This window comes from Electrophorus electricus, chromosome 5 (genome assembly GCF_041902795.1).
Source record: "Electrophorus electricus isolate QZ-2024a chromosome 5, ASM4190279v1, whole genome shotgun sequence".
Classification (NCBI taxonomy): Eukaryota; Metazoa; Chordata; class Actinopteri; order Gymnotiformes; family Gymnotidae; genus Electrophorus; species Electrophorus electricus.
This window is the reverse complement of record NC_137501.1, coordinates 29,884,666-29,897,325: the sequence shown is the minus strand read 5'-3', so window position 1 is coordinate 29,897,325 and position 12,660 is coordinate 29,884,666. Positions and strand designations below refer to the sequence as shown.

The following is a 12,660-nucleotide window of genomic DNA, read 5'->3' as shown; positions in this document are numbered from 1 at the left end:
AATCAAAAGAACTGTAACTTCCCAGTAGCTAATAAAATAGTATACAAGAACAAAAAAAGTTGACTATCATTAGAATATACACAAATACACACATTTTAAAAATGACTATATATTTAAAGAGTGGGTGTAAATCTGGGAGCACCTGCTTTGGAAATAAAAGAGGTTCCACAGTACCAACCCGCTGGGACGCATTTTTCCTGATGGATTGTCTGAGGGAGGTGAAGTCTGCTCTCTCTCTCTCTCTCTCTCTCTCTCTCTCTCTCTCTCTCTCTCTCTCTCCAGCTTCTGAGCAGGAGGGACTCCACCCCCCTCCTCGCACTCCTTCGCGTCCGCCTTGGAGGCCGCCATGCCCCACCACCACCCAGCCAGGACCTTCCTTACCAGCTGCGCAAGCGCTGGGTTTGGGTCGCTGGGGGGGGGGGGGGAAGAAAGAGGGGGATGGAAAGAGAGAGGGGAGGAGGACAAAGGACAAGAAAGAGCGCAAACGACAGACAGACAGACAGACAGACAGGGAGAAAAGGAGGAGGAGAAGAAGGAAAGAGGGATATTAGGTGAGCGAGTGCGATGGGCAGACAGACAGACAGGGAGTGCGAGCGCGAGAGACAGAGACAGACAGACAGAGAGCGCGAGCGCGATAAGAGAAAGTGATATTTAAACAAAGGATGAGTCACATCCTTGTCATCCCTACTTATCCCTGCATCCAATGCTGATCAAAGCCTGCTCGGAAATGGTGGCTAGCTCAGAGAAAGACAGGCTGTCCAGTGTCGTCGTCCCCCGAGGGGGTCTCAGCCGGCTTTAGAGGTGCAGCTGCAGGCTGAGAGGCTCTGAGAGACACCTCTCGCCTCTAGGGGGCTGTCGGGGGGTCAGGAGGGTCCTCCGTGATACACCACTTCCTGAGCTACTGTAGAGGCCTCCCTTCGTGCCATCGGTGGGCATACGGAGTCTCAGGAGCTCAGGGGCCCTCCACAGCAGAGCTGAGAAGGGTGGAAGAACAATTAGGTACACACACACACACCTACTATACAAGAACTTCTCAAAAGTTCTTCCTCCTTTGCTCTCAAGGAAATAACCACTTAAGATGGCACACTCCAGATAATACAAAAAACCTTTGTCAAATTTGATGGACTTTTAAAACAAAAATTAGCTGAGACTGCCGAAGACACTCAGACAAAGACTGAGATCTCTAGAACAAGAAAAAGATCACAGCTTAAAAATGCCGCAACCCCCGCCTCCCACCCCACCCCTCTGTCCTCATTTACACGCTCACAGGTCCAGAGCTCTCGGCTGGAGGCGCTCTCCTAGTCGGAGCGTCTCAGAACCCTTAGGCCGAAGTCGGCGGCCTCGAGGAGGAAGTGTCTGCCCGCCAAACAGTCGGAGGAGGTGAGCTGGCCATGAAAGAACTGGGAGGCCTTTCATTACTGCAAACTCTACGATGGCGCATGTGGCGAAAAAAGGAGCAAACACTCCATGCTTCCGAAGCTGTGGTAGAAACATTTCCTACAAGGAAGGGGAGCAGCTTCATCCATGCCAAAATGTGCCCATTCACCCAGGCAGGGGTCAGAGATAGCCATGATTTCCATTCGCTGTCCGAGGTTAAGCAGTGAATACGGGTCTTGTTATTAATTGCACGGGGAGATTAGAAAGGCATTTGGTTACACCATTGTGTTTGGTTCCAGCTACTTCCACAGGGGAATAAAGACAGAGACACACACACACACACACACACACACACACACACACACACACACACACACACACACACACACAGTCATTAGTGATATACCTTCACATTATCCAGCAAGAAGGAGCACTTGAAACTCCAGTTCAGCATGATGGAATCATTCTTTAAGATGTGCTGTTATATTAAGGAGATACATTTTATTTATATATTTCAGACAGGGAACAGATAGTATATTAGAATATAATAGGAAACCTACAGGCTTTACTTTAGGGCAGTATTCAGTCAGAATGACCGCAGGGGTCCAAAAAAGCACCAATTAACTGCCATGTTCTTGTGGGTCAAATCTCTGCACTGGTGTACACACACATGCGCACACACACGTACACACACACACATACACACACACACACACACATGCACACACTAAAGCATTTGTCATGGTCTTGCTGCAGGTCCAGTCATCTATTATAAGTTAATTATATTATATTATATGGTGCCTATTGACTTTTCTCACCTATTTGAGCTCATTGATGATGTACTCGCTCAAGACGCCCACGCAGCGAACGTACGTTCATACGACACTGAGCCACACATAACGTGGAGCTTGTTGTGAGTGACCCACACGCCGCGTGACCCATGCGCGCTTGATGTCCATGTGAATGCACATTCGCATGAGGTTGGATGGATTGATTGCCCATATTTGCGAGGGAAAGCCAAAGTCTCAAAGACTCGCGCTGTAAACTGCAGTGCGGTGGGTCGGCTGCCTGCATACTGCACATGATGCACCGCCGCGAGGCTTGCATGGGTGAGGACGCGTGCTACCAGAGGCGGGCGCGGATGGAAAATCTAACTGCTGTAACCCAGCGCTACCAAAACCAGCAAGCAATTTAAGGTATTAGATGTACGCAAGCCTTCAGCTCAGAGTGCACTGCTTACATAGCCACACAGGCACGGAGCAGTCACGTCAAAAAGCCTGTTATTACGACCAGATGCGAAAACCGTGAACGGTGATATAAACAGAACACCGCGCAACGGGACTTGGCATTAGATTTGTGGCATGGAGTACATTTATCACGGTAGGCATCTCTCAAAAGGCAGACAGACCAGTGATGAGGAGAACAGAACATTGTCGCATGTTTGGTGTATGTAATATACCAGGATTTAAAAAAAGTTCCTTCATATACTGATCTAATTTAATTCTGACCCTTGATTTTGACCTTTATAGCCGCGTTTCGCCAACCACAATCAATAAGCGAGGCTCCGTCATGGTGATGCCACTGGCATGAGACATCCACGGAAACATGGAGGCCCAGTTGGGGCAAAAGTTACTTGGTTAACGTGCTTCATTCCCATAACAAAAACAGATCTCATATATTAAGTCTAAATGATTTTTTCTGGGTCTGGAGATCTCAGTATCAACTGTCCCACAGCATCAAAGACCAACACTCACCTAACACACCTGATCCAGTGAGTCAAGGCCATCGCAAGCCTCTGAATAACACAGCCAGGTGTGAACTAAACCCTGCGGGGCCAGGGACCAGATCAGGCACCCCGATTTAAACACACATCTTCTACTACTACTACTATTGTTATCTGACTAATGAAGAAGCTATGTTTTTGTTACTGATATTTTCATCACTACAGAACTTATACAGTCAGTCAAAGGACAGTCCCATATTACCTGTAAAGAAGCCTGACCGAAAGGGTTACCATGGCCACCAAGCCTATAATAAGGTCCGCAGCAATGAAAAATCTTCACATTCATAATCTGCAAGGGATAAGGCATGGTTTGGCAACCCTGTTCTGCACTGGGAAAGAGACAAGAGTTGCCCTCTATTCTGGAACCTCTTGCCATTAAAGACTGGCTAGCCTGGGGTAACTCGGAGTGAGACCAGTGAAAGATATGCCTGTTAAATGAAACTGGTTGCATGAGTCATCTCGCACTTTTATTACCAATACCTGTTCTCTGCAGGGTGAATCAGTATACGCTAAAAAAAAAAAAAAAGAAAAAAAAAAGCCATCTATATTTCAGTAAAGCGGAGGTTCAGCTCTGGCAGGCTGTGGTAAATTATTCAAGCTGAGGTTATATTTTCTTTCGTTTTTCTTCGTCTTCTTTTTTTAATCAAAGGGAGTGCAGGGGCCAAGACCCGGGATGAAAGGCTTATTTAGTGAAGTGCAAGCAAAAACTTTCACTCTTTCTCTGTCTCTCCCCTTATCACTACTCCCCATACACACGCATGTGCCAAACAAAGGCAAAGGCTCATTGCATAGGTCAGACGAACAAACCTGGATCTTTCGCGCCCCCTGCTGGGCGTAACGTAACGGGGCTCTTTCGCTCCACTATAAGGCACAAGCGACCAACTAGCAAGCATCGAACACAAGTTAATATCAGTTCAGACGCAACATCAAACACAATAAGAGATTAGGCGCATGCAGTTATTTTTTATAGTATGAAACATATTAATTAGTTGCAGCAAATGAAGATTTTGCCACACTACTGAATATTAACTGATAATAGTTCTACATAATACCCTGAGGGTATTTAAGGAATAAAAGACCAATATCCTCAGTTAATGAGATATTTTAGGCATATTTATAACATTTTCTTTTTTGACTGCTCTGTGTATACCATGGAATATTTTAAATGCATTGATAGGCAACTCATTAATAATGTGGTTTTGTTAAATTATAATAGGTATTTAACTTGGGCTTTAAAAATAAAGTAATTTATGTTATACAATAGTACTCCACTTAAATAGACTGCATGAGCCTAGACTTAATTACTTTGATTTTGGAAACTGGAACTCAATGCTTGCATTTGGTTAAGAGCTAAACTTGTGATGTCCATACAGGACTTCTGTGTGTCTTTTAGCCTCTGCTTCTCTGATTTTGCTTATGACACCATTAATCATTGTGGGTGTGTTGTCTATAAGGAAACACACACATCAGTCCATGTGTTGGGGCGAATGGCCCCATAGCTAAGATGAGAGACAGCTCTCCCTCAAACCCCACACACGGGAAGCTCACTGGGAGGAGTGGCTCTTCCTCCAGGTCAGCTAATGCTTCATAGACCTTACAAGTACCAAAGTAGTTACTGATGACCTGCAGTGCGCCGGCAGGAAGGAGTGCAATTCCCAGTGTAAGACCGGCACGCAGCCCGAGACCATGAACCACATACTGGAAAAAGAGTACAGATTCACAGCTTTGAGTAATTGTAAGTCTCTGCTGATTTCTTGTGGAAAACGCTCTCCGTTAGCATTAATCATCACGTCTCCTTGGATGCCCAGTGGAGTAATGGAGAAACATCGCATGTTAACTATCTCCAGCATTGTAAGAAGAGAATATGTCCTGTCCTAAATGTACTCCTTGCAATGTGTATGCATAGATGCAAGTCTGAAATATGCTGCAAACCTAGGCATTAGCTGATAACGACAGAAAAAAACAAAGCCTTTAAGCTCCGAAAACAAAGTTATGTTCATAACTGTTAGAAATGTAAAGCAATTAAAGATTTCTTCACAATAAGTTAGCAATGGCACCCTAACCTACAGTGGTCCAGATCCACATCTAGCAAGTGACATCCAAACCATCGAATGGGTCAGCGGTCTTTGCCAAGGTCTCGTTTAAGGCCTGGACACAGAGCCAGACACTGTCCTGTACCACCGCTGTCAGTAACAATACCTGCAGGGAAGAATTAAGATACCGTGAGATTAAGATTATGTGCCTCATACCTTGAATCTGATTATATGCTCTACACTGCAATTAAATATCAACTAGATGTTCTGTCTGATCAGGGTGTATTACAGAACAGGAGTGAGATGTCTAGGCAGTGTATATCAAAATTAGATTTAGAGCAGGAAGGCTCCAACTCCAGCCCTGAAGATCTACCATTCTAGAGAGATGAATTCCATCTTTAATCTATCACACCTAATCCAGTTAGTTAAGGCGTTCAGTAGATCCTAAATATAAGGACCAGATGTGCTCGAACTAAACTCAGCATGTCAGTAATCTCCCGGACAAGAACTGGCCTTGCCCTGATTTAGCACAACCGGGATTTTCCAGTAAAGAGAAGGGACTGGAGTAGACAGGAATTTACCACATCCATAGCAATTCCACACCAACAGCAGGGTCAGTGCTCAAGGTAATCTTTTCAGTTAGTCCATGTGCATTGCCTGTTCTGATCGCTATAACACTCATAATCGAGCTTACACATGGACAAGAGAAACAGCCCCCGGTAGGCCTACTTTGCTTTAGAGTCATATTCATCCCTCCTGAGGGTAAGATCGCCAAGGACCGTCAATGGAATGACATAAATGGACAAAGTACCTCACTCCATCGTATGCCAGTTTGGAGCCATGGCCTAAGAAACATACCCTGTTGCCAGTCAAAGCTACTGAATATTTGTTCATGGTTGTAGGGTTTGAAGCAGAAGAAGACATATTCCCTGTTGGTCTGTGAGCATCACTGAGCAGGTTTTGTACCGCCTGTACCTCCGTTCTGTAACTGAACAAGAAGAGGAGAGAGAAAGAGAGTCCAAGTCCAGCTTCACTTGCACCATGGTCTTAGGATAATGAGGACAAAGCACTTAAGCCATTTGTGAGCTCCTTCCAAAAGATTCTGTGTTCAGATTTTAAATTTGCCCATACACTTCTGTCCGGGCCGTTCAAATGACCTGCTGTGTATTTCGCACTCAGATTTGTTCAGCCGACCGTAAAATGGAGTAGGCCTCGGTATTTGTTGTTTAGCCTGGTGCAGTATGGGATCACACTGCGAGTCTCTTAGAGCCCAGGACCACAGACGAGTGGAACTACTGGAAGCAGGCTCTCAGATCTCCAGATACTTAGCCACTGTAATGTTATTAAGCTCTGTTTGGTACCTTTGGGAAATAAAGATTTTACCTCATAGATCCGGTGAGGTAACGATTGACCCATTGTCTCATGTCTTTGTTTTGCTTCGGGCCTATTTTTTACTTTCATCTTCTCCATTCCTGTTTCAGTCCTTGTTCAGGTTTTTGATGTTTTCATTAGTTTTCACCTGTCCCTTGTTAGCCCTCATCAGTCTGTGTATTTAAAGCCTGTGTTTTCCCTGTTAGTTTGCTGGTCTTTGTTATTTATGCCTCTGTGGTGTTCACTCTGCCTGTGGTAGTTGTTCTAGCCTGTCGTGTTTATTCTTCTAACTTACATCGTGTTTGTGGTCGTGCTGATCATTTCTTTTTTGCCTGTCTAGTTATTTTCTTGGTTTTTGTGTTTTTCTTTCTGTTTACTATGTATTCCCGACCTCTGCATGTTGGCTCACTGACCCGGAACTGCGACCACGACTCTGAATATGGATCTCGTTCTTCCCAACGTAGGCGTCTGCCTTGTGAATGCTCCACATTACACTGTTAAAGCCCAGCTAAAAAAAGTTGCTTAATTGTGTGTTTAAGTTTAAACACGCAAAATAGTTTTAAAAGCTTATAATGTGTGAGAATAGCTGAGACTTGAGAACACAATAGAGGCAAGGCATCAAGGTCTAATATTATTTGGAAGCAGAAGAGCTGACAATAGTGCTATGGAGGTTAAAGCAGTGTGCTTTTATAAATATGTAGCCCAACACTGAGAACAGCACCCCAGAGCCCATGCAAGTGAACAACGGCCTCTCCACAAGCTCTGGTGTTGATCTGGCACGTGTCAACAGCCCTCATGAAGAGACGGCTTCTCCATCCCTACCTGATCCCCTCTGCTGGAATGTTGCACAATGGCCAAAGGTTTTGTGAGGAACGCCAAGGCGCCTCCAGCCAAACTGCTTGCAGATCTCCACGGAGAAGGCGTCCAGCTTGGTGACCCTGGTCAGCGAGGGGAGGGCCTGGACTCCAGTGGCTGAGGTGACAGCAGTAAGGAATACAACTACGTGAGAGGAGCAGGCCAGCACACAGCAAAGGGCGATGAAAAAATGGAAAACGCACGTAACAAAAGTCCATTACTCAGCAGCCGGATCCCCAACCCCAAGATTGGTTCCGCAAGCGGAAAATACTGTTTCCTGTGACTGATCAAATGTGTGATCAGAGGTGTAATTTTCAGCTCATAATTAATGACTAAAGACATTGAACTCTAAGGAGCAGATGAAGGGGGCTAGGTGCAGACAGGCATGTGGGATAACAGGCCTTCATTATAAATAGGATAAAATTCAGGGGAATTCTTGCGCTAAATTGAACATGTTTCTAATTAGGCACATGGGAACTTGATGAATTGCATGATTACGCACAGAGCAGGTGTAAACGTACCTCTCGCCGCTAACACCACCGTGCAGAATTTCTCAGGGAATGGGGGTTGGATCTCTCCATTCTGGGACCCTGCTAGTTTTAATAGCCACAGAGCTCACTTCGTTTTGGCTAAATCCCGCAGACCTGAGCATATGGGACTGATTATGGCCACGTTCCAGCTGGATGCTAGTTTAGCTGTCACAGCGCAGACCTTAAACGACGAACGATGCAAACTGAAAGTGCTCAGACTACTCAGCCGTGGAATGAAGGTTTGTTAATTATTTTTCCAGTGATGACAGTCTTTTGAGATCAACTAGATGGTGTCTGGCTACACAGCATAGAAATTTTTCAATTTGAACACAGCATACTTTGAAATTATGTGTTCCTTAGACAAATGTAATAATGACCCAGGTCAAACTACTTTCATATATCACTTTAGAGGTTTTTAGTAACATTTACTCACTTTTATAAAATACTAAATCAAGTAAAAATAGATTTAAAAATATATATATATTCTACAGTACATGGATTGCTTCACTGTGGGTCAGAAATCCCACTAGTGAGCCTAATAGTTTTGTTTTATTTTAGACCCAAAGTGTCACAAAAATGAATAACCTAGAAACGTCCTTCAGTTCCTACTCATGCCTGTGGTGTTTATACTCTATAGGTCACTCATTACTTGAGTAATTGTTTGCCGTAACACCTAACTTCAGCTCTCTTTGGTAGGCCTTTTTCTTACCCCTTTGAGTTTTTTAGTGAAATTAGATTTGTTCTGCTGGGAAGGTTAAGAGAGGTCAACCTTCAGGAGCCAATGAAGGCACTGCGTTTGTGCTAATTCAGGAGGGCCATGATCTTCCCCTGGCCAGTCAGATCATCACATTCCTCATCCACATACTGATAGTTGATGTGGTGACCTGAAAACATGATGGCTGTTATTTCAGCTCTCAGACAGCTCACAGACAGCTCTCAGACAGCTCACAGACAGCTCTCAGACAGCTCTCAGACAGCTCACAGACAGGTCACAGACAGCTCTCAGACAGCTCACAGACAGCTCTCAGACAGCTCACAGACAGCTCACAGACAGCTCTCAGACAGCTCTCAGACAGCTCACAGACAGCTCTCAGACAGCTCACAGACAGCTCTCAGACAGCTCTCAGACAGCTCACAGACAGCTCTCAGACAGCTCACAGACAGCTCACAGACAGCTCTCAGACAGCTCTCAGGAGCCTAAGCAATCAATGCTTAATTTAAAATCTGTGCAGCTTCACAGGAGCACAGGATCAGCGGTAACATACAGTTTACAAGATGCAGTGTAGGTATTAATTTAGATATTAAGGGTAATTCCACGATTTTTTGAAGACTTTTTTTCAAAACAGAGTTCAAAAACCAAAATACAGTCCTAGTACCCATAAGCCTTTTGTTCGTTCCCAGTTGCCTCATGTTTAGTAGCACCTGTGTTTTGTTTTCTGTCTTCCTGGATGTTTTGACTTTTGCCTGTTTCCCTGGATTTTGCTCTCTTCTCTGTCTTTGTAATGATTTTTTGGATGCTTGTATATGTTGGGTAATGTCTGCTTCTGTAAGCCACTCTAGATAAGGCCGTCTCCAAATTCTGTAAACGTGAATGCTACAGCTGTGTTTTGGGTTCGGCTCTAAGAGGTGCACTGTCAGCAGAAGTGTGCATGATGCAGCTGGTTGCTATTCTCTACTTTAAATGGAACAATGCATTTTTCCAGTGCTTGCATTTTTGCAACATGTGGCATGTTATTGCAACCACAGATGCTAATGCTATTTTTTGGCACATAATTGGAAACCAACAAACCAATCAATGGATCGATCAACCTTTAGTTGATCAAACCCTCAAGTTTCAAGTTCAGGTTTATTGTTCCTGGTGGAAAATTTCTTGCACCATGACGTAGGACAAAACATACATTTAAACATTCAAACACACACACACACACACACACACACACACACACACACACACACACACACACACACACACACACACAAATATTTGCAATCTTTGAACACTTTCTTTCACTTTTGCTACTTCTTACCTCTATTTATAATTCAGTAAAGTTCATCAAAGTCACTTACCAGTCATGCTTTGGAAGGAAGCTACTATATCTATACTATACCCTCCAAGACTAAGGAGGCCAATGAGTCAACAGATCTAATACCTATCTATGGGACCACGCTTCTCCCTTAGCAGAAGGAGGTCGCACTGGCAGTGTGCCTCCTGCTTTTCTTTCATAGGGGTCATACTTTGCTTTGTTCAAATAATAAATCACATACGTCTAGTCGAAATTTGATCAATGACAAGGTGGTAATAATGGTTCATCTGATACTCGATATATTTTTCTTTTTCCCCACACTGTTGTATATGGTCCCTGTTTATGTTATGGAAAAGGGGCAATAAGAAAGTGCAAAGCTTACAAAAGGGATAAGCTGCAATAGTCAATCACACATTTAAAAATCAGTCATATTTAATGCGTTAGATGTCCTTTTAATGGTTCAGTATTAGCAGGTAGTCACAAGTCATCTGTTGTATTCAGATCATATTTAGACTTAACCCTAAGACATGCCTGACTGTAATGGTGCCCTACATTTTGTGCTGCTCCCGATGCACTCCCTTTTTCTAACCACAAGGAGGCGTTTACACACAGAATCGTTAGATTGTTTACATTTAAATTATTAGAGCTTAAATTATGGCATAGGGGCGTTATTCATGTTTCACGGCAGTGACTGGCAAAACTTTCTCAATATCAACATGAGGTTAACTCTGCTTCAACATGAAACGTACTTAAAGTTAAACAGATCTGCAGCTAAGGATTTGCTAAGAGAATTTGGCTTCTGGAAACAAAAGATATCAGAATTTGTGTATTTGAGTTAACAATTAAAACAACTGAGCAAATATATTATGTACATGACTAAATACCATGGGAACTGAGTGAACTCCTGAATCATGTGGTAACTTCAGCAACACGCTGTGATGCGCCCGAGAACATCAACACTTCAAAACAGCAAAACTGCTACTGAGAGTGCATCAAATAACACAATACTAGTAACAACAGTAGCCTAGTTAATATCCTTGTGCTGTGTTTGATATTATTGGGTGTGTAGTAGTCAGTTATTAGGCATCTGTTGCCTTTGTTGTGCTGTCTGCAATTTTTAACTGTTGTTGGTTGAAGTAACAGTATAAACAACTCCATTTTAAAGCGTCGATTTCACCCAGGAAGGAACCCACAAGCACATGTCATCTGGGACACAAGCTTCAGAACAAGCTACATCCGTTTCCACACTCATGTGCATTTATTCATTGCCACGGTTTGCTTTCATTCTTAAATGACACCATTAAATACAGAAGGCACTTACAAAAGTTAAATTACAGGAACATGTTATAAACATATAACTTATTTAAAAAAAACAGAAAAATATAAGAGCCAGAAATGGCACCAAACTTGGCCGCCTTGTACAGTACATGTCAAGTAATACCTAAGTAAGCTAAATCTACATACAGTAAAAAATGTTTTCATTATTTTTTGTTATTGTCGTAATGCCCCTACTATATTCCTATACATGTTTAATCAGAATACAGATAGCATGAAACACATATTTATCATCACTAGTTAGTGGTTCTTGTTTCAGTTGTTTTATTTTTACATGTTAGGCTTTGTGGTTTCTGCGTTAAGGAGGTCATGATACAACTCGATCAGGCGGTTTGCCTCCCTCTGACCTGACAGCAAAGCACCATGGGTAGTGGAATAGTACTTCCTGTGCGTGGCCTCGCCAGCAAACAGCACCTGTAAAGGCTGGGGAAGGGAGCGAGAAGATGAGAAACAAAAGACAGAACAGGCAGGATGGGCTCAGTGATACCCGTGAGCTTGACTCAGCCTAATCTTCTTCCTTATTAGTGCTTAGAAGCAGGGGGGTATTCTGAAGCTCTGCCTTCCTGTAGAAGAGAAGTGGATTCTGAGTGCTTCACACGTTTTCCTGGGCCATTCTGTGCGGTCACACTGTTCCTTTCAGTCCTGTAATTGCATGTTACTGTGTGTGTGTGTGTGTGTGTGTGTTTCTGAAAGGTCATCCCTGAGCCCCAAGCTCAGTTTACGGTCCACACACCACTCTCCAAGTCTCTCAGGCACAGCATGTATCCACCATGTCAACAGTGCAGTTCTCTCTGAGCTCCATATAAACATCAAGTTATCAACTCACTCGCTCACTCTGCTGAGCCTGTGGGATAACGGAGACCACCAAATTCTGACGTTAAAAATACCCAAATATCTTGTGTGAGAAGCAGTTTCTCTAATAAAAAGGGGGATTTCTTTTATGACAAAACACTTTGTTTTTGTGTTTACTATGTAACTGAAAATTTTAACGCTACATCCTCATTTCAGGGTAAAAAACATTTTCCAATTAGCCCTTTACTAAAAGACTTTTAGGACATATTTTGGCTTTAGGTATGTATTTATATATTTAAATACATAATTATTTGTGTATTTAGCCTGTCACACATTACAAACCACTAGAGGGCGACATGCACCAGGTGTTTGGTGCAGAACGCCGGTCTGACGGCACGCAGTTGCGCACACTCACCAGAGCCTTGGAGCTCCTGCCATAGGGCAGGGGCTCGGCCAGACGCTCCACGTCGCCCCCGCTGGACCCCACACGGGTGAAGGCGTACGAGCCGCGGATGTAAGGGTTGCTGCCCCAGGACGAACGCAAGATCCGCCTGGGCTTT

At 43.7% G+C, this 12,660-nt stretch overlaps 1 protein-coding gene across 3 annotated transcripts in view; it reads right to left on the bottom strand.

Annotated features, from left to right (window-relative positions):
* Positions 1 to 11,208: 11,208 nt before the first annotated feature.
* Positions 11,209 to 12,660, bottom strand: part of smox (spermine oxidase) — a 12,541-nt gene continuing 11,089 nt past the window's right edge. For 2 of the 3 annotated variants that reach the window (XM_035530166.2, XM_081714760.1), the window contains 2 exons: positions 12,516 to 12,660; positions 11,209 to 11,731 (listed from right to left, as the gene is read on the bottom strand). The exon at positions 12,516 to 12,660 is cut by the window's right edge and continues 16 nt beyond it. In XM_035530166.2, the coding sequence (XP_035386059.1) occupies positions 11,579 to 11,731; positions 12,516 to 12,660 (298 nt within the window). In that variant the 3' untranslated portion in view covers positions 11,209 to 11,578. The remainder of the gene's footprint in view (positions 11,732 to 12,515) is intronic. The other variant, XM_081714761.1, reaches the window with a different exon arrangement.